This window comes from Leucopleurus acutus, assembly GCF_964270905.1.
Source record: "Leucopleurus acutus genome assembly, chromosome: 4".
In the NCBI taxonomy this organism is placed as follows: Eukaryota; Metazoa; Chordata; class Mammalia; order Artiodactyla; family Delphinidae; genus Leucopleurus; species Leucopleurus acutus.
In genome coordinates, this window is record NC_139146.1 from 123,071,209 (window position 1) to 123,094,883 (window position 23,675).

Consider the following 23,675-nt stretch of genomic DNA (forward strand, 5'->3'; position numbering starts at 1 on the left):
GTGAATTGCCAACAACATAGCTTTTCAATATTAAATAGGTTAGCATGCCCTTTTAAGAATAAAGACATTATTGTACATAATCAAAATATTATTACATATAAGAAATTTATATAAGGTAATAAAACTTAAATAATACAGTACTTAAAAATAATATGCTTTAGCCTTTTTATACATAGTGAGTCTTTTCTGAAACATACACCAAATATATGAGGGAAACTGCTTTGCAGTGTAATCGCAGATAGTACATTCCTATAGGTATGTTTATTGACAGACTCCAACCACTATCTCACACTTAACACTGTCACAGAGACAACGGATTTGGAACAAGAGAGCAATGATATTACTCAGCAAAATCTTAAATTTATCACATTACATTCTCAATTTTTATTAAAATTTTCATTAGATTCAAGCTTTATTCAGGTCATTTATTTTACCCATTGTCCTCTCTTTGTACTGGGGACATTCATTTTCTGTGATTTAGAACATTTTAATACTATGTAATTTTGTCATTTCATTTATAGTTAAGCTCTGAAATAGTAACATTTGGAAGTAAAATATCATTATTTAGATAACTAGCATAAAACAGAATTATACTATCAATTATAAAAATCATACTGTAAATATATATGTGAAAGGTACAGGTTTCAAAGTAATTTGCACTATTCAGTTGAGTTTCAAACATCATAAAGAATTCTATATTTTAGTTTTTTCTTACTCTAACTTTTCCCTTTCTTGTTAGTTTGTGCTGAATTGACTATATTTATTTTCTTATTTCAAAATGTATTGTCTTCCTCAAATATTTATTAGGTTTGTTTATTTTAAAAATTTTAGAATATATGAGAAACACATATTATGAATTTCCTTTTTTTCTATTTCAGTGAACTATCTACACAGAATTTTATTTATATTGCCATAAAAATTATTCAAAAAACATTATTGAATTTGAGAGTCTTGAAATGTTTTCCCTAGCCTATAATTATTCTTATGCTTATAATTACCTTAATATTAACTAAGACATTTCTTTTTTCCTCCTTCTATACCTATTTGTAGCCTCTTTCTATACCTATTTATATGTGTTTCAGACCTATCTAATATGCAATATAATTGTTATGCAATGGTCATTTCAAATACATTTTTACTATCCTTTAAGAATGTTTGTTGTAACTGCTTAGGAATGAATGCATTTAAGTATTACCTCATCTTTCTAAAATACTCAATGAAAAAAATTTCAAATCTTTTTCTCAAGGGGCATGGCAAAAATGTGACGATGTAATTCAAATAATTAAGCAGATTATTAGTGAACAAGCACTCTAACTTATTTGCCTTATAAGGACTTAATTGATATTTCCTATAAGAGGCTTATATATTAATAATTTTTATTATTGTTTTTGTTTGTTATTAGCTTCAATCTAGGTAATTAGGTTTCAGTATTAATTTCAAAAGGGAAAAAATATTGGAAGGAAATAGTTCAAACTATTTCCATGCAAGAACCCTTTGTGGTTTGCATGAATTTCTGGTCCTCTTTCATTATCTTAGCCCACAGGCTCATGAACCACTTGTTCTGATATCATTAGTGATCAAATTACTTGTTTATTCAATGATACCTCTTTGTATTTGTCTATCAAAGATTCAAGGAGAAGGCAAAATAAGAGATAAAACTGGGAGAGCATTTTGTTAAAGCCCTGGAATGAGAATCAGAAGATTTGGATTTTCGTCAAATGATCTGCTTTCTGATATGACTTTGTTCTTAAAATTGCAAGGAGACATATTTCCTTATGTCACCCTCTCCTCTACATTTTGAGCTATAAAATTCTTTATATCACCTTTATAAATTTTGCAAATTGCATAACATAACAGTGTATTTTGCAGCTGGACGTCCTTTTGGATTCTCACCTTGTGAATTATTTTAATTTGTGTTATTGGTTTTTATAAATTATAGAAACTAATTTTCAAAATTTATTTGAATACATTATAAAATGTCATATGCTATTAGAAATATCTCAAAATTTATCCAAGCTTTGGGGCAAAAGTTGCACTATACACTTGCTTTTTTTTTCCTGTTGCATTGAGAATTTACATACCTATGCTCTTCTAACATTTTTATTTCCATTTGCTGATTTGCCATCTGAAAATATTTAGTTTGTATTGGGAAAATAGCTGGAATGCACTCAACAGGAAAGAACAACTTGTTGTCATCTTATATAATACTATGTGATGTCAAGGTCACAGTGAAGAAAAATGTTTCAAATTATCAATAGATGACGCAATTGCCATGATGTCCAAATAAAGTCATTTAGATTGCTTTCTTAATTTCTCTTACCCCTTTAGTTTTAGTTACTAAAATTTGTTATTGTAGAATTTTTATACTCTTCCAAGATTTATGGGTATTCATTACTTTAAGACCACATAAAAAGAGATGTCCAAAGAGAAATCAATGTAGCCTATTACTATTACTTATTTACAAGAACTTTAATTTACAGTGAAGTTAACTTACTATTTTCTTTTACTCTTTAAGGTGGATTTGGAGACCATGGTATGTCAAAGAAACGAGGGGCCCTCTACCAACTTATAGACAGGATAAGAAGAATTGGCTCTGGTATATCAATGTTTAAAGTTTCAGACACGATGTACAGTGAATATTATACTCATAGTAGTTCTGTTTGCCATTAAGCTGCAAATTATGGAAAGGATATATGCTGAGAAAGAGTCCTTTATTCATTGTTATTTTGTTAGTTGATATCCAACGTAAGTTTTTTAGAACTTAATTGGGGACATTTGAAATATTTTAGCTTATTTTCAGCTTCGCTTTAATAAAAAAAGTATTAGGTGTTTATTTTATTGTTGGTATTTATTTCCAGTAAATTGGTATTTCTATCAAGCATGGAGCTACATCAGTTTTAGTCAAATGGAAAAATATCATGGCTGTTTCTTTTGAAATAAAATCCACTTAAAGTAAATTGTCAAACTGATTAATTAGATTAAAAAAAATAATTGAAAATATTTTTTACCCTTCCAAAAATATATATAGAAAACATTCAGAGAAACTGCCTTCTGGCTTAATGATTAGTTAATATTTAAAGTATTGAATTCATTAATCACTATTTGTAGATTTTAGAGTTTCTTTTTCAAGTCTTCTGTTCAAAGTTCATATCCTAACATATCTTAAATTGATTAGTACTAATTAAATATTTTAAAGTGCCTACTTTTAAGGATTAATTTTCCAAAGTGAAGATACTTTGCTCCAGGATATTAAAAAGTTAGACATGTTAGGAACACAGGCATAGGGCACATACATTCAGTATTCGTTGTGTCTGAAGTGTATGTAAGTGGTAAACTATTTGCATAAACAATGATATATAAATAAGAAAAAAATAATCATGAAAATGTAGGAAAAATAAAACAGTAACAAAAAATTAAGAAGGGTCATCAAGAAAAGTTGAAAGCTCTTCCACAATAGACTGCATTTTATGTTGGCCTGTTCACCTTGTGTACTGCTCTCTAAATCTTTTCTGTTGTGTGGATATGAATCTCGAGGAAAGTGAAATAGAGATAGCCCATTGTCCCAGAATCTGAGACCATATCTGTCTTATTCTATTTCATTTACTATCTCTACAGTGTAATATTCACAATTTTAAGCTGTACTACAGAATATCAATTCTGATTTAAAGCACTAGGGATTTAGTAGGAGTAAGAAAGGTTTTGAACATCATAGGACTTTTTAAACAATGTCTTTTTAATTCTAGTGGTGAATTTCTTAGTGCTCTAGTAAAGTAGAAAACAAAAGAATTTTTCTGTGGCTTACAAAGTCTACCTGACTTCTGTCCACTGTGGACTGTTGTATGGAAATTCATCAAATTTGCTCATAGAGCATTAGAAAATAGTATTTTGACATGAACTACTTTAACACTTTTTTCAAGTGTGTAATATAAATGAAGTTTTTCTTTAATGCATTTTGACTTCAGGCATATTTATATAAATGTGTAAATAAGGCATTTTACCTTGTCCTTTAAGAGGTAAATGATTCTCTGACCAAGGACTTCTGTTTCACAGAATGTTTTAAATGTCACTGCAGGCTTGGAGCAAAACAACACAGTTAAGGAAAAAGTACCTCTAAAATTCTCAGGGCAAAATGAGAAAAATCGAGTTCCCAGAGCTGCTACATCAAGAACTGAAAGAGTATGGCCTGGAGGTGTTATTCCTTACGTTATAGGAGGCAACTTCACTGGTAAGATATTTCCAGAGAGTCTATTTTGATAAAGAATTAATAATTATCATATAGATTAATTGTATATTTTTAAAGAATACTAACATATAAAACATAGTATTAAATGAAACATGAGAAATATTCCATTCACCTGAGTTGTCAGTGTGTCTTGAAATTTAAAAATGTATTTAGTCTTGAGTTCTAAGAATCTAAAGAACTATTCTGGTTTTTAAATTGAATTTCAAATGTACCCATTAAATCTGGAAGCTGATTTCAGCTGACAGGAATAATGTATGTCTTGTTCACAGAGCCTTGTACACACATACTTGTAGAGACAGTAAGCTCAAGCCTACTGATTATGAAGGCAGTGTCCACTCTCAAGAGTGGCTCACTGCAGTGGTCGGAGCTAGTATTCTCTGGTTGATGATAGAGGTGTTGTCTGACCTGTGCAGCCAGACCTGGGTTGGAAGAGCCCACTGTTTTATTAATGTCATGCCATTTTTCCAGGCAGCCAGCGAGCCATGTTCAAGCAGGCCATGAGGCACTGGGAAAAGCACACATGTGTGACTTTCATTGAAAGAGGGGATGAAGAGAGTTACATTGTATTCACATATAGGCCTTGTGGGTAAGTAGAACCAGGGAATGACTTAAGTAAATTTAGAAGGGAAAAAAAATCCATAGGTAAGATTCACTTTTTAATATTTGCTTAGTATTTTGCCCATGAGAAAGTATGAATTTTACATAAGAGAATATTATATATTAGATAAATATACTCTTTGATCACAGACCTCTGTGCATCCTCCACCACCAAAGCTGCCTTTCCTTCTGTTCTAACTATATGGTAGCATTGCCAACATCCCACTAACCTGAGTTAGAAACCTCAGTATTGTTTTTAGTGATTGAATTCTTAGTGATATCAACAGAAATATTTCTGTTGATATCCACTATGTCTTATGGTTTCCACTTTTATCCCATGTCAGTCCCCTGGTCCATTCATGTCTTTGTCCCCTCACACCGGCTGTACTCCAACTGCTCTCCAGTCTTGCCTAACCAATTCACTGCCACTAGAATTATCTTCAAAAAATACTCTTCAGAGCAAAATACTACACTTTTTGAGACACCTCAGTGTTTCCTCCTACAATGATATTTTCTAGATTTGCTTCTTACAGGATAATAATACTCTCTTCAAAATAAACTATTCTATAAGTTGTGAAAATGTTGTGTTAAATTACAATAGGTATTTCTACAAGCAGTGTGCTAAACCTTACTAATATTCAACCAATTGAAAGAAATATAGAGTACAGTGTTCCCTAAACTTATTTTAAAAAGGGAACACCCATCTCACCCTGTTAATAGTGAAGAACGTATATCAGTATTCCAGAACACATTCTGGGAAATGCTAGCCTGAGAATAAAACCTAGATGCTTGGATGTAACATTTAAGGAATGCCATGAACTTACCACAGCTTCCATCTGCTGCTTCTGCTGCCACCACTTCTCTCCACAAATCCCATAATCTAGCCAAGTTACAGTAACAGCAGTTCTCCAAGCAATGCTGTGTACTTTAAAAGACTTTTCATTGTGAAAACTTTCAAATTTTTTCTCCCTATATTTCCAGTTAGTTGGAACTTATATTTAAATATTTGAGTATTTAAATTGTTTCCATTTTTGTTTGTTTGTTTGCTAAGAATACTTGATAGGGTGTGCTGTCTACTTTACACTGCATCACATCAAGAGGCACATATGCCTGGACCTACCACTTTAGTGATACTGTGATTGATCAGTGGATTCAAATGGTGACAGCCAGGTCCCTCAATTGTAAGTTCCCATCATTGCAAAATAGTCATTTTCTCATGTTGTTCTTTTCTTTTATTTCTTCTACATTTATTAGCTGAAATTCTCCTATAAAGAGGAATTATCTCTAATCAACTATAAATATTTGCTCTATTATAGTTCACATAGAGAAGTAAAAATAAATGCATAATTCCTTTGGAGGAAATAGTTCATGCCCTAATGAAACATATTTTCAGGGTGGAGGAAGTATATATTTCACTAGGTATTGGGGGCATTACATCATCTGGCTTTGTTCTACCATATTTTCCTAGAACATTTAACTTAACTTAAAAAGTAATGAGTTTTAATTTTGGCCCTACTTAAGTGACATTAGGAAAAATTATACATTATTATTTTTCTATATATTTTGATACTACCATAATTTTTTTAGCTGACTTATTTAAGCAATGTTTTCTTCTAAATTACTCTAATTACTTACTCTTGATAAGTTTTGGTTACATTTGAAGTCCCAACTAATTCTTTATATGTATTTAATATTTTTAAATATTAAGGACCTTTTAAGGTCCAAATCTAGACTGTCCTTCCTTCCTTCTGATTATCTAATAGGAGTGGATATAGCTCAGATTACGTATTTCTAAATATATAATGTATTCAAATCAATACATCTTTTCTTTACCCACCCTTCAATTCTGTAAATACATGCAAAGCACCAATCACTTATTATTTTATTGCTCAAATTCTGTTTGTAACAAATTCATATTTATACTCATTTTCTTTTATTAATTTGGCTCTTTTCAAAGTTTTCGATTTCACTTGTTTTATCCTGCTAAACTATTTTTCCCCATTCACTATCATTCCTTCATGTTTGTTTTTGTGATGTTTTAGTTGCTTGAATGCCTTTACTTTCCTTTTTCATCAGTGGAAATCTTTCACATATTTCATGCTCACCCATTTTTGAGCTGCCTGCAGTGGGACTTTGCTCTACAACAGCTATAATAGCTCCATTTCCACTGTTGGTTCAAATGTCTACCTTCATCAATGATGAAAGCAGGGAGCTTACCTCTGTGTCCCTCATGACACACAGCACATGGCATTATAGGGAGGTGATCAGGAAAGTACCAACAATTTACATGTCAGCTAAAGTACATTATGTGTAATCCTGAGATTAAAAAATGTAAGAATTCGAAGGGGGTTGAAGAACATGTACTTCATCAATTTAGAGATGTGAAAACTGAAGTTATGACTTTCCCCAAGGTACTTAAATCTGTAGTTACATTCCTGAAATTGGACTCGAGTTTATTTGTGACTGTTATAGTAGTAGTGTCGCATTTTGGTGATTTGTTTTGGTGCTCATTTTCCAGTTCAAAGTTTGCCCTGTATTATTTTTTCAGTGATAGGAAGGATGATACTTTTTATGAAACTTGATCATTGGCCTGCTAATCATTCTAATCATTTTGTGACTTCTAAATTTCATTTGAAATTACCATTATTGGCCACAATTTCATGAAATTATGGTTATTTCATCATTCTTGCTATGATAATGCTGCATTTATATCTCATAAAAATCAATTTAAATTATTAAAGAGTTTGACAGTTGGTATTACACAAAATAGTGAAAGCCATCTGGAATAAGATATATTTTGAGTCAAACATTTAACACTCTATTGGATTTAGTATTGAGTCTTTTTTCCTATAAGAGCTGTGGCATATAATGTATCACATTTAGCAATACCTAGTATAAATATCCATAGAATATGGAGAACCTTTAAGGTGGTGCCATTGATATGGATGACAACATTTATCAGTTCTGTTTCTAGCTTTAATCTAGAAGGCAAATGTGTCTTATTACTCCTTATCATTATCATCACTTTCATTGAGTTTACCCACTAAGTCAGACAACTTGTAGCTCTTGCAATTTTTAAAAATAAAAGCTAAAATAATCTCCATATTTATGGGAGGAATTATTAAATATGGAATCACCTATATCATTTAGAGCATTATATTTCCCATCTTATTCTGCTACAGTCAATTTTTATTCAATAAATATTTATTGGGTGTCTAGTTCCATATCAGGCCTTTGATAGGTGGGAAAATAATAAAATTTTAAAACACAAAAAGTAGAAATCAGACCTTTTTGCCATTTAGCTCTAGTGTATTTCTTATTTTTAAGTTGTATTATAATCGTACATTATGTTTATATATATCTGTATGCATGTTTTTAGGTATATGATATCTTTGCTTCATCTGCAGTGGACATAAGCTTTAACCCTCATTATTGACAAAAGGTTTGAACTGAGCTATACATAATTTTCAATGAATGTCTATTAGCTTCAGTGGCATTTATTTATTTTACAAGATTATTAATTATAAACAGCAAAATGTGAGACCATTTAGTAATAGAAGTTGTTTGATTTTATTCTTTGTAAGTCAGAGATTTATGTAACTGAATTTATTACCTTCATCTATTATATGCTGATTTTTAATGATTACTAAAAAACAATCAAACAAACAAACGTAGAGTTAACTTATTTTCTAGGTTTCATATGCTTTAATTGTATTTAACTTTTGTCAGTTTAATTATTCAGACTGTAACAGTAATCACTTATTCATCCTTTCCTATTGAATTCTCATTTTGTGCCACTTACTATACTAACTTTGGGGACTATAAAATTGAATGTAAGTTGTTTTCTCTCTGCAAGGATGTTATAGTTAGGCAGAGGAAGTGTGCTAGCCAGGATTCTTGTTCTCAAGCAACAGAGACTGGCTAACTTAAGCAGAAAAAAATAGTTTTTTAAAGGAATTTATAGAATTATACTAATAGAATAAATGGAGAGCCAGGCTGAAGGAGGAGTCTCCTTCTTGCTGAAGCAAGAGCATGTTGAACCCCTCACCTTGAGCATTTCCACCACTTCTTTGGATGCTTGCTGCTAATTACTAGAGTTAGCTGTGTCCTGCACTTAGGAGATCTGTTCTTTCAATAAGTATTTATTTATTAAAATTTTTGACTTTTTATTTTTCAAAATTTTTCCAGTTTTATTGAGATATAATTGACATACAACATAGTGTTTTAGGTGTATAACATGATGATTTTAGACTTGTATATATTGTGAAGTGATCACCACAATAAGTTTAGTTAACATCCATCATCATACTTAGTTACACATTTTTTTTTTCTTGTGATGAGAACTTTTGAGATCTACTCTCTTAGCATCTTTAAAATATATGATATGGTATTGTTAACTTTAGTCACCATGCTGCACATTACAGCCTCAGAAATTACTTATTGTGTAACTGGAAGTCTGTACATTTTGACCCCCTTTCATCCATTTCACCCACCCTTAGCCCCCACCTCTGGCAACCACCAATATGTTCTCTGTAACTATTGAGTTCTGTTATGTGCCAGGCTGTATTCTAGGAGCTAGCATTATAGCATGAGCAAAACAGGTACACTTTCTGCCCACCAAAAGCTTACATTCTAGGTGGGGAGGCAAAAACCCTGCAAAGATAAATGAAATATAAAATGTTTTAATAGACAATAAATTCTAGGACAAAAAGGAAAGTAATGTAAGTGGGATGGAAGGACATTTGCACAGAACTTGAAAGAGGAGGAAACAAGCCATATGTATATCTGGGAAACAGTTTCTGACAGAGAAAATAGACAGTAAAAAGACTCTGAGGCAAGAGTATTTCTGCATGCTCAGGGCACAACAAGGAAACTTCATGGCTCGAGTGGAGTGACAGGGATGATAATAAGAGACAATATCTATATGATAAGATATCTGTGTGTGAAGATTGTGTAAGATCTTATAGTTTTTTTAAATAAGTGATTTGATTTTCCTCTGAGTTTTATAGCGAGCCTGTGTCAGTCAGCTTAGGCAATTTATGACGTGGTAACAAACAACTCCCAAATCCCAGGAGCTAGAGCAACAAACACTTACTCCTTACTCTTACTATATATCCGCCACTGGTCAGCTGTAGCTCACTCCAGAGTCGTCACTATGGTGTCCAGTCTGATGGAGAAGCCTCTTTTTGGAACCTTGCAGTTGTAGCAGAAAGAATAGAAACAATATGGTCAAGCATATTTGCTCTTAAAGATTCTCTCCAGAAATGACACAGTTTTTGCTCACATGACATTGTCCAGAGCAAGTCACACGACTAAACCCAGCAACAGTAGGGTAGGGATGTATAATTATCTCCTAGAGAGGGGTAATGAATACTTTTGAATATTGACACAATTTATGACATAGTCATTGGAGAATATTGAGTAAAGAAGTGGAGTAATCTGAGTTTACATTTAAAACATATCTTTATGCTGAGAAAAGACTGCTGTGGGGAGGGCATAAAGCTTACAGGCATCTTTCTTTGTGCGTATAGGTTTTGCTCCACCAATCCGAGGCCAAAGTAGGGAATAGCGGGTTTTGGATTACCTTCTTACTCTCTATGGCTTAGCGAGGCTTCTCTAAAATTGGTAAAATATTTTCTTGAGAGGACAGGTAGGGCTTATAATGGCCAAGCTTTAAAAGCAGCACTCAAATTTGAAACAGAAAATCAAAAGCCATGTACAAGAAAATGGCCTCAAACCTGGATGGAATTAGAAAGAAACTCAGATATGTTAAAACCATGTTTTTATAAACTGTGCATATTAAAAATAAACTGTGCATATTAACCTGTCATTCCATACATAATTGTATGTGCATATATTTAGCTATTTAGTCATTTGAGCATCTAGAATTCTTCCATTCCTGGACCTGTAGTATTTCAGAAATCAAACCACCACATTTTTCCTCACAGGACCATTGTAAAAGCCAGTGTGAAATGTATTTGTGCTTTCCATTATGAAACCCCATCTTATTTATTGGAAATTGTTATAGGTAAAATTATACTAATAAAAGGTGTTTTAGATTAAAAGAATCAACCACATTGCTTGACTATCTCCAGGATTTTGATTTGCAAAGTACTTTTTTCTCTGAATATAACCAGCAAAAATGATTCAGTGTGGGTAATTTAGTTGCTGTATAATCCTCAGATATTTCACTTTCATCACTATTGCTTTATGGTAGCAAATATTTCAGTTTAAATCTCTCCAAAATTTGCAAATTTTGAGTTTTGCTACACCTAATACTTTACTATTTCAGTATGTAATAAATAACTATGTATGTATAAATTTAAAAGTCATGGTAAAAAAAAATCTACCTGAGAGCAAAAATACAATTCCCTGATTTTTTTCTCTACCAGTTACCTCACTTTTCTTTCTTTTACTGATTTATTAAACTTAATTAACTCATAATAGATTCATAAATAATAAGCTGAATTACTTTTTCTAACCGGCATTTAAAGCCTACAGAAATAATTGGAATGACAAATGTACTTACTCTGAAAAGTGAAATTAGTGAAATGCATTTTAAAAATTTGGGCAATTAATTTTGGGCAATTTCCTCTTTTAACTTAATAAATTAGAAAAGATGTTCAGTGTCCGGCACATTATGATACCCATCTATTCAAGACCAGTTATTTACTGCCCTCTATTGCTGTCTAGAGGGGTGGCCCTTAGATAAGCTATTTTAATGTAAACCCTAAATTTTGAAGTTTTAAGTGTAATTTTATTTATAACTATGATTGTAGTTACCATATTATTATACCATTTAAAGCTTATTTTGAAGTGTGTCCGTATGTGTCAACCTTGCATGTGTGTGCACACTCTCTCATGCACACTGACACACATGCATGTATGCCCACACACACAAAATGAATAAATGGAATATCTATATTTTGGGTAGAAAAGCATCACTGAATATGTATAAATATCAATAAATTGAAGAAAATTTGCAGGAAGATGCTCTGCATGCTTCACATTCTGAAAGTCCAAGAGATTCTTTCAGAAGGTGAAATGGACTATCACACTAAACATTTGCCTGACCATTTGACACAGTCTCATAATTCTACCTGTTGTTGATTTTCCTTCACCAGTCAACCATTAACCCTAGATAATTCACCTTTTGAAACTAATTTTCCTTGATTGACTTCTCTTAAAAGTTCTCTTCTTTAAAAAAATTCTCCCATGAAGAGGAAAAGTAATTCCTTTTTTAATTAACCAACATTTTTCACAAACTTAATTGTTTTTCTCAAAGAGGAAAAATAAACATTGTTTTTATTTTTAATACTGAAATAATGGATTATTGTTAGATAACCATATTGACAAAGTGGTTACCTAAATGGGTTTTGAGGATAAAAAATTGTATTAAAAATACATGTGAGTTGATGTCTTGAGTTTAACTATATGTATAATAGCCATTAATCATCATCATAAGTATTTTATTTTCTGATTTATCTTCTGAATACTCCTAAAAATTATTTAAGGCACATCTTCTAATATATGAATTAGTACAAAGGCACTTCAATAGATTATTTGGGGACTTGTACATAAATCTACCAGGATTACTAGACATTTTTATTAATGAATTATTTATTAATGAAAAACTGTTCTGCCTCTGAATGTGTTGGACTTTACAGTTCATTACAAAAGTTTCACTCTACTGTAATTCACTCAGAATCTCCCTGTCCACCACCATCTGCACTTTCTACTTTATTCCAGATGCTGCTCCTATGTAGGTCGGCGTGGAAATGGACCTCAGGCTATCTCTATTGGCAAGAACTGTGATAAATTTGGAATTGTTGTTCATGAATTGGGCCATGTGATAGGCTTTTGGCATGAACACACACGACCAGATCGAGATAATCATGTAACTATCATAAGAGAAAACATCCAGCCAGGTGAGAGGCTTCAGAATGTGTTGGGTTTAAGGTTGACTAAATATCTTTTAAATGTATTGTACTATTTAACTTCTTAAAAAATGTGAACTGATTTTGTTGATATTGTAGATCAACATTTTGCTTGATTTAAAAATAGCCGCTATGTTGTTAATTTTTTCCTGCAGATCAAATGATCTTATGCATTTTTTACACTTGCTTTTTTTCTTAAGATTTAGCTATTTTATATCCAAACTTTGGTGCTTTCCAAGAATGGGTGTAGGCTATTAAAACATAAATTAATATTAATAAATTTTTAAAAAGTATTTTCTATACTTAATTCTATAATTTATGTTGTTGGCTTTTAAAAAGGGTCCAGCATTTGCCACAAAATGTGCTGCTACCATACAAATCTATATTATATCAGGGACAATTTCTGGAGAAAATTCCAGGGAAGTGAGTCATTTCCAGGATAGTCCAAATATTTTCTTGAGATTTCCCCTGAACTACACTAAAGACAAATTCTTAAGAATGTTTTCAATAGTTTCAGTAGTTCAATAGTTAATATATAATTAAAATTTAATTTTCTCCAACAGTTGATGTGTGATAATCACCTCATTTAGTTTTTCATTTGTTTTACCTTTCATAATTCATAAAGATAAGTACATTTCAATTGCCAGAAGAAAAATCCTGTTGTTTAGAATTGTCTTAGAAAGTTGTGTGTATTTCAAGCAGAAGCAAAGCAGAAATGTGTCCTTATTTCCTTATTCATGGCCAGTTTTAAGTTACAAACATTTAATTCCTTAGAATTTCCTGTGATTTACAGCATTGCTCTATTTATTTGTTCATAGCATATTTGCTGTCAGTTATTTATCGAGGCACTATTAGATGTTGGAGATACTTCATGAAAATTACAGAGCTTAGTGTATGTATATCCATGTATACAAACGATTGCAAGCGAGTGAGAATAGTGTTATATTGAGAACACAATCCAGTTCAAGCAAGGTGTGACAAAATGTGCCTTGCAAGTCAAGGGAGACGTCACAAAGGAACTGAAATTTAGAAGTAAAGGGGTTCTAAGTGCCCAGAAGAGTGATGGAATTTCTAACTGGAAAAAAATAAAAGGATCATGATCAAAGCTACAATTACAGAGAATTGAATCATTTTTATTTGCCCAAATGGCTGCATGGTAAGTTACAAATGAGAGACTAGTTGGTAATTACCAAGGGAGATTAGATCATAGGGATTTTCTATCTGAAGCTAAGAAATTTAGATTTTATCCTCTAGTTACTGGAGAATAATCAAAGGATTGAAAGCAGATCAAGTTCAGATTTAAAAAAAGAATTATTTCAGCTGTAGGGATTATTAACTGAGAATGGGGATATGGGGGTGGGGAGGATGAACATGACATCAGGGAAACCTATTAGAAACTTAAATAAATCGTTTATAAGAGATGACTAAGTCCTCAGTTAGGGTGGTGTAGGCCAAGAAGAAGGAGAGGAATAATCTTTCAAAAATATTTTAAGAGAGACATCATGTGAAAGCAAATCTTCAAGATTTTTTTTTTAGGCAACAGGGTGAATGGTGGCACCATCAAATGAACTAAGAAATATGGATAAAGCAACATATTTTTAAGAGGAAGAAAGACAAATAATTTCATTTAGCATATCCTTGAGTTTGAGAAGCCTTTAGATGGTCCAAGTGGAGATATTTAGTAGACAAAGGAAAGGTGAGTCTAGACTTTAAGATATCTAGAGATAGAAATTTGTTAGTGGATTTCACTGCCTAGGAAAATATTGGAGGAAGAAGAAAATAAGATTGTGGGTAGAATATGGGGAACACCAATATTTAAGCAACATTTTGTAGAATATCTCTCAAAAGATTAAGAAAGTTTGGTCTAAGAAGTAGGAGAAAAATCAATGAATGTGATGTTACAGGGGAGAGATCACTTCAAGAATAAATAAGTAATCTGTAGTGTTGAAAGAGAAGTAAATAACATCTATACTCCCAATATAGAAGACTCTAATGCCTGACCAGCTATCAAGGTTCATCTTATACTTTATATCATTGGGAGACAAAGAGAAAATATTTCTGAAAATTACTCCAACTACCAACTAAATGAAAAGTTTTCTATCAACCACAGTTACTAAGTTTCCTCTATTATGTGGACAAAATAACTTATAAAGGAAGTAACTTCCAAGAATGATTCTTGCTCTTAAAAATAGGACTCTGGTTCAACATAAATTTATGTAGCTAAAACAAGCAGAAATGTATAAATAGTATGTAAATGTATAATACTTAACACAGTGCTAAACAATTTATGGCTTTTCATATTTTTGAGTCAATATGACTCATAATGTTGAATCATATTTTGAGTCAACATTCAATCTAATAGAAAACAACAATTTATTTCATGAGATGTCCTGAGTATTTGGAACTCCATGCATATTTTGTCATACCTTGTTTGGATTCAACGATATTCTCAACACATGATTATTCTCACTTTTCTCACTCACTTGCAGTCATTTGTATGTATGGACAGTTGGCCCTCCATATTCATAGGGTTTTGCATCCGTGGATTCAACCAACCTCTGAATCGAAATTTCTTATTCATTGTACTAAACCATTTTATATAAGGGACTTAAACATCCACAGATTTTGGTATCCAAGGGCTTGCTAGAACCAGTCCCCTGCAGATACTGAAGGCTGACCATACTATAGCAAGGTAATTCTAGTATGAAAAATTCATATTGGAGAATAATCTTCAGCAAATTTGTGACTTACTTTGGCTCAGAAATTTTAGATCAAGTGTTATTCTAAGGCAACATCTAATAAGTGTGGACTTCAGCTGCATTTATATGCAAAATTAGTGACTATGATAGGAGCCAATTTGGTACAAAGATTGGATTACTTTAATCCACTTTAGAACATGCCTTCAAGAAGGAGGTTGTCATTTTTTAAAAAATTGTTTAGGGTGAGTTCCACTGGTGCTCTGTATCTCTGATCCTCTTCTCTTCTGTTATGAAATGTCTGCTTTTCTTTATTTAGACCAAGTATGGCTGTGTTCTTTTTAACTAGCACAAAACACTATGTCACATACATGGTAACTGCTCAGTTATATACATCAAAATGTATTATTGAAGTTGCTTCATGTTCCACTTTCAGAAATTTTTATGAAACATTTTGCTTTAATTAGAGAGTATACTCACATATTGTGCTTGAAATTTGAAATCTCCAGTGGATTATAGATTAATATTAAAAAATCAGCCCCACAGCTTTATAAAAATCTCACCTTAGAATTGGTTGTACTAAAATATACTTACCATGTTTAATGAAGAAGAGAGTTTTTAGCAGTTACTTCTATCAAAGGTTGAAGATAATGCAGGGTGTTTCCCAAGAATAGTTGTAATACAGACAGATAAACCAGAGATTTGTGGAACGTGTATTTTACTATATGGTGTGCTTAGTTCATTGAAAACTATTTATTGTGTGAATTCATTGTAAGGTGGATTGAAACACTTTACTCTGGGACTTGGGTTCTGTAACTTCACGCTGATTGTTTTATCTTTAATGCTCAAGTGAGTATATCAGACTTCCTTATCACATGTAGGAAAGATATTATACTCTGTGGCATCACTCAGTTTTTTTATTGCTTTTTGGGAAATTTTTAATGTAATATTTTTATATTCAGTAGTAATACAGCAGTTGGAATAAAATTAAAATAGTTACATAAGTGTTGTACAATAATAGTTCTTTTTTAAACTCCAGCCTTGAATTTGGAAGCCTAATAACTCAACTTTACACTTTGATGTTTCAAAATGAGCTATAAAAGCAGCCATCTTTGGCTGCTGAAATTGTGAAAAATGAATCATTGAAACCTAAACTCTGGGGAAATACTCTGCCTCTGGAACCATTGATGTAGATCTACACATTTAACACTATGTTATTTTCAAATTTCAAGAAATAATATTACAATACAGATACAAACAGGCAGTTGAGAAATCTATTAACATGAAGATGTCCAGAAGTTAAAAAAGCAGTCGTGAAAAGTAAAAAATGAAAAAGTATGTTCTGAAACATATTCTCTTGACCAAAATAGCCCTCCAAGTAGAGCCTCATTTTCATCAAAGAGAATCTTGTTTCAGTTGCTGTGGTTTTATCTTTAGTGACAAAGTCACATAGCAAACGCCTGCAATGTTCTGTGTACATACAAATATAGTTTTTATATTTTTTCCAGTGTTTCATAGAATCTAACACAAATAGGAAGTTGCTTTTCTTTTTGGTCTTGGCAAATATAGTCATAAGAGAGAGGTGGGAGACTTATTAAGTAAAAATGTAACTTTTTATAATCACAGTATTGTTAAAAAAAAAAAAACCCAGTAGTTTTAAAGAAACAAATATTTAGAGACGGTAAAAGAGTATACAAAGAAAACAAATCCAAAGCATGCTTTTGGTAATCTACCTTTTTGCCAAAATTAACTTATTAATTAAATTCAATATTACTCTTTCAGGATGATATTCAAGTGCAAGCATTGGCACTGGATGTACCCTTTTGCCAGTACCTGAGTGTTAGTGTGTAAATACAACGTCGTGAAGATCAGCGATCGGCATTTGGTAGAGAGCAGATAGAGGCAGGAAGGGCTCTTCTGTTTTCTTTTCTGTCTGTTAAGAGGCTTCTGAAATGCTTTCTGTGCCTAATTCTTAGGTCAAGAGTACAATTTTCTGAAGATGGAGCCTGGAGAAGTGAACTCGCTTGGAGAAAGATATGATTTTGACAGTATCATGCACTATGCCAGGAACACCTTCTCAAGGTTGGAGTCTCAGGTTATACCTTTTGACTTTTAATTCCTTTCCTCTGTGTGGCTCCTCACAAAACTAGGCTTAACATTAGAACTAGAACCACTTTAAAATACCGCTGTCATAAAGTACAAAATATACTTGATTGGTGTTTATAGCCAACAACAGGCATTTGAGATTTTAAAAACACATTTTCACATTTCCTATCAAATAAATAGATTCTAAGTAAAAATTAAAATTTTTCGAATTATTTAATATTCTTAAATCTTAAAAAAGTTCAATTAAAATGATTACCAAACCAATCTGCATGTTAAATTGGCAAAGCACTATTAATGAAAATTAGGCATTTCAAGTCAAATAGCAAGCTCAGTTGTTGAGTTGGAATGTTATACTCTCATGTGACTTGTGTTTTTATTGTGTACTTTCTGTTGCTCAAGTACTAATTTCACTTGAAATATGCTATAGTAAAATAATTCTCAGAGAACATTTTAGGAAGATATTTTACTTCGTATACTTTCCAGTTATTAACCTTAAAATTATTTCATTAGTGACTGAATGCTAATTTTTAAGAGTGTAATAAATTTGGGTTTTGATCTATTTCACTCTAAACAAGATGTCATCAAGGCAATGGTTTCCAGGTAAGGAATCTGAAACTGTTAAAACCGCTGAAGTCATATCTTTTTCCCATTTTATACCCATTTTAAAGTCATGTCCATTCCACTCATTCTTTTCTGATCACCATGCCCATTTCACAATTCATTAATGTCTATGTTTAAAGGAAGGGTCAGGAAGAAGACAGTAAATTCAAGTTAATTCCCTGTTTTTAAAAAATATGTGTGGTAATAAGTAGAGAAGGGTGTAAACAAATTCTTAACACTTGGATAAATATTTAAATTATGCTTCTTTACGACCAAACTTTATTATTAACATAATTGAGTGTTAACTGTATTTTAAAAATCATTTTATTCTGAAGTATATAATCGTTCAAATATAATGACTACCCAAATACTTATTGTTTTTTGAATTGAATTGAAGTTTTAGCAGAAATACATCTATAAACTTGGCCTGAAATTAATCTTAAAGAATTGTAAAGCTTTGTTTTCATGCTTGGAATTGAGTTTTATTTAGAAACATGTGAAAAATGAGGATTGGGGTACCAGTTTAGCCAAAGTGCTTCTCTTATACTGTTGAGTTATATTAGTTAGAAATAAACTGAGTTTAGATTCTTTGGAATAGAGCAGGTACTGGAGAATGGAAAAGGTAATTTATTATTTCTGTCCCTGGTAGACAATGACCCTATACCAAAGTTTGAAACATACATTTTCCCTTATTCTGTACTCCTTTCATGTCTTTAAATTGTTGCTTTTCCATAAACCACGAGGTTCTTGCAATTTATCACCCCCTACACCTAACTTTGGAGTTGCATGACAACTAGCCTTGAAATATTATTTTCTCTTATTGTTTCAAAATTTACCTATTCACTTTTCCCAAATAAACTTATATTCCTATAGTGAAAGTAACTGTATCTACCTGTTAGAAGAATTGATCCAATTCACATTATTTTTTTTCTGAATTTCATGAGAGGAAACATTTCACATAGCTCTCAGCCACCACCTCCAAAGTATTTGATTTTTTTTATTATTGGTGGTAAAGAAACCTCAATATCAAATTTACTGTATTATCTAATTTTAAGTCTACAGTTTAGTAGTATTAAGTACATTCACATTGTTGTGAAACAGATGTCCGGAAACTTTTCATCTTGAAAAACTGAAACCCTATACCCATTAAACAAAAACTCTCCTCTCTCCCCCCACCCCACTGCCAGCCTCTGGACCACCTTTCCACTTTCTGTGTCTATGAATTTGGCTACTTTAGATACCAAGTAGAATCACACAGTATTTGTCTTTTTGTGACTGGTTTATTTCACCTAGCATAAAATTCTTTAGGTTCATCTATGTTGTAGCATGTAACAGAATTTCCTTCCTTTTTAAGGCTGAATAATAGTCCATTGGATGCATATACCACATTTTGTTTATTCATTCATTTGTTGATGGACATCTGAGTTGCTTTCACCTCTTGGCTACTGTGAATAGTGCTGCCATGAACATGGGTATGCAAATATCTCTTCCAGATCCTGTTTTCCATTCTTTTGGATATATACACAGAAGTAAGTGGGATTGCTGAACTATATGTTTAATTTTTTGAAGAACCTCCATAATTTTTTTCTTAGATGCTGCACTATTTCACAATCCCATCAACAGTGCATAAGTGTTCCAATTTCTCCATATCCTCACCAACATGTGTTCTTTTCTGTTTTGTTTTTTAATTTTTTGATAGTAGCCATCCTAATGGGTATGATGTGATGTCTCATTATGGTTTTGATTTGCATTTCTCTGATAATTAGTGATGTTGAGCATATTTTTATATGCTTGGCCATCAATGTCACCAATTACTAGAGAAATGCAAATCAAAACTACAATGAGGTATCACCTCACACCGGTCAGAATGGCCATCGTCAAAAAGTCTACAAACAGGGCTTCCCTGGTGGCTCAGTAGTTAAGGATCCGCCTACCAATGCAGGAGACATGGATTCGAGCCCTGGTCCGGGAAGATCCCACATGCCACAGAGCAGCCAAGCCCGTGCACCACAACTACTGCGGCTGCACTCTAGAGCCCATGAGCCACAACTACTGAGCCCATGTGCCACAACTACTGAAGCCCACACACCTAGAGCCCATGCTCCTAACAAGAGAAGCCACCACAATGAGAAGCCTGTGCACCACAATGAAGAGTAGCCCCCACTCGCAGCAACCAGAGAAAAGCCCACATGCAGCAACGAAGACCCAATGCAGCCAGACATAAAATAAATAAAATAAAACAAATAAATTTATTTATTTTTTAAATCTACAAACAATAAATGCTGGAGAGCGTGTGGAGAAATGGGAACCCTCTTGCACTGTTGCTGGGAATGAAAACTGATACAACCACTATGGAGAACAGTATGATGTTCCTTAAAAAACTAAAAGTAGAACTACCATATGACCCAGCAATCCCACTACTGGGCATATACTCAGAGAAAATCATAATTCAAAAAGGCACATGCACCTCAGTGTTCATTGCAGCACTATTTACAGTAGACAGGACATGGAAGTAACCTAAATGTCCATCAACAGAGGAATGGATAAAGAAGATATGATACATATATACAATGGAATATTACTCAACCATAAAAAGGAAAGAAATTGGGTCATATGTAGAGATATTGATGGACCTAGAGACTGTCATACAGAGTGAGGTAAGTCAGAAAGAGAAAAACAAATATTGTATATTAACGCATATACATGAAATCTTAAAAAAATGGTGTAGATGATCTTATTTGCGAAGCAGAAATAGATACACAGACGTAGAGAACAAACATATAGATACCAAGGGAGAAGGAGGAGGGTATGATGAATTGGAAGATGAGGATTGACATATATACACTATTGATACTATGTATAAAGTAGATAACAAATGAGAACCTACTGTGTAGCACAGGGAACTCTACTCAGTGCTCTGCGGTGACCTAAATGGGAAGGAAATCCAAAAAAGAGGGGATGTATGTATATGTATAGTTGATTCACTTTACTGTACAGTAGAAACTAACACAACATTGTAAAGCAACTATACTCCAATAAATATTAGAAAAAAATGAAAAAAATCTCCATTCAAATCTTCTGCAATTTTTAAATCAGATTACTCCATTTTTCTATTGTTGAACTGTAGAATTTCTTTGTATATTCTGGTCTCTTATCAGATATATATATCTTACAAATATTTTCTCTCCTTTTCACTTGATTGTTTCCTTTGCTGTGCACAAGATTTTTAATTAAAAGCCTAGTCCCACTTACCTGTTTTTGCTTTTGTTGCCTATGCTTTTGGTGTCATATCCAAGAAATCATTGCCATATTCAATGTCATAAAGCTTTTCCCCTATGTTTTCTCCTAAGAGTTTTATAATTTGGGATCTTATGTTCAGGTCTTTAATCTCCTTTGAGTTATTTTTATATATGGCTTTGATAAGGGTCTAACTTTGTTCTTTTGCACATGGATATCCAGTTTTCCCAACATCATTTGTTGTAAAGATTATATTTTCCCCATTGAGTCAATACCTTTAACACCATTGTTAAAGGTCATTATATACACTAGGGTGTATTTTATTCCTGTTCAATTCCATTGTTCTATAGGTCTGTCTTTATGCCAATATCACACTGTTTTAGTTACTTAAGGTTTGTAATATGTTTTGAAATCTGAAAGCATGAGTCCTCCACCTTTGTTCTTTTTTTTCAAAATATGTTTGGCTATTCAAGGTCCTAAGAGAGTACATATGAATTTTAGAACTGTTATTTTTTTCTATTTCCACAATAAATGCCATTTTGGTTTTGATAGGGATTATGTTGATTGTTTTGAGTAATGTGAACATCTTAACAAATAAAGTCATCCGATCCATAAATATAGAATATTTTTCCATTTGTTTGTGTCTTCTTTAATTTCTTTCAGTGATGTTTTGTAATTTTCAGTGTGTAAGTCTTTTGCTTCCTTGGTTAAATTTATTCCCAAGTATTTTATTCTTTTTGATGCTATTTTAAATGGAATTGTTTTCTTAATTTCCTTTTCAGGTTGTTCACTGTTATTGTATAGAAATGCAACTGATTTTTGAGTGTTGATTTTGTATCCTGCAACTTTGCTGAATTCATTTATCAGTTCTGATAGTTTTTGGGTGGACTCACTAGGATTTTATACATATAAGATTGTGTTATCTGCAAACAGAGATCACTTTACTTCTTTCTTTTCAACATGTATACCTTTTGACTCTTTGTCTTGCCTAATTTCTCTGACTAGGACTTTCAATACTATGTGAATAAAAATGGTGAGAGCAAACATCCTTGCCATCTTCCCAATCTTAGATGAAAAGTTTTCAGTTTTTCATTGAGCGTGATGTTATCTGTAGGTTTTTCATATATGACCTTTTATGTTGAGATAGTTCCCTTCTATTACTAGTTTGTTGAGTGCTTTTATCATGAAAGTGTGTTGAATTTTGTCAAATGCTTCTTCTGCATCAACTGTGGCTTTTGCCCTTCATGTTGTTAATGTATTTGAAGTTTTATAGTTTCTTCTATTCTGAACCCAGATAGTCTATAAAAGTTTTAGTTGTTTTCATCAGTATTTCCCATGAGCAGATTTAGGTACTTACTGTGGGAAGAACAGGGCTGCATATAGGGGGCTTTATATGCATAGATAATTTGTAATGTACATGCTTGCAAACTGGAACTGCCCATTTCTAATAAGAGAATTGTAAAATTTTATGAAGTTTTATGAAAAGCACAGTTAATTCACTCTTCTAATGTAGGTAAAACAAATGAAGATTAGTAAGTGACCCCATCTATGTTCTGTCTGAAAGAATGTTCAGGAAGAGCCTACATTGCTTAATGGCCTGGTTGTGGAAGGAGAGAATTGTTAACTTTCTGACCACGAAGAAAGATCAAAAGAATGGGTGACTGACACCCATACAAATGGAAGGCAGATTACCTCCGTAGATTAAATGAGCCAAAATTCATCATTCTATCCCCTGAGTTTGAATATATCTTCTACAAGATGTCCTTGACCTTTTAAAATTGAATCATTTTTTTTGAAAACTGGAAAAAACAAAATTTTTCAAAAACTACGGGTTTTTTTTTTCGAAATAGGAATAGAAAATAATGAATACTCCATTAGTACTGAAGTACTGCAGAAGTTGTAACACTTCACTAATTTGGACTTACCTACTTAATGTATCTGTTGATTTGTGCAGCAAAGTTGAAGAATAACTTTTCTCGATGCTACCCTATAGCTCAACATCCCCTTCAGTTGCACTGGCCTAGCTGGAGTTGTATTTTATTAAGTGTGTGCAAGCTCTCACTTTTGATGATTAGTTCCCCCTCCCTACCTTCATCTCAGGTAGTATACATATTGAGTTTTGTAGAGACTTAGATTTTGTTTTAAAAGATTTCCAGTATCTATTTGAGTTATCTGGGTTTTATCTAAAGATCACCACTCCTACCTAGAAGCTAGGGAGGTAAGTCATAAGTTACTTATAGATCATGTCACACCTCTGTT

At 32.5% G+C, this 23,675-nt stretch overlaps 1 protein-coding gene across 1 annotated transcript in view; it reads left to right on the top strand.

Moving 5' to 3' along the window:
* TLL1 (tolloid like 1) overlaps positions 1–23,675 on the top strand; it is a gene marked incomplete at both ends in the record, with an annotated part of 254,674 nt that overhangs the window by 108,996 nt on the left and 122,003 nt on the right. The window contains 5 exons of the mRNA XM_082838587.1: positions 2,516–2,596; positions 4,073–4,225; positions 4,712–4,829; positions 12,590–12,768; positions 17,450–17,555. Of these exons, the coding sequence (XP_082694713.1) occupies positions 2,516–2,596; positions 4,073–4,225; positions 4,712–4,829; positions 12,590–12,768; positions 17,450–17,555 (637 nt within the window). The remainder of the gene's footprint in view (positions 1–2,515; positions 2,597–4,072; positions 4,226–4,711; positions 4,830–12,589; positions 12,769–17,449; positions 17,556–23,675) is intronic.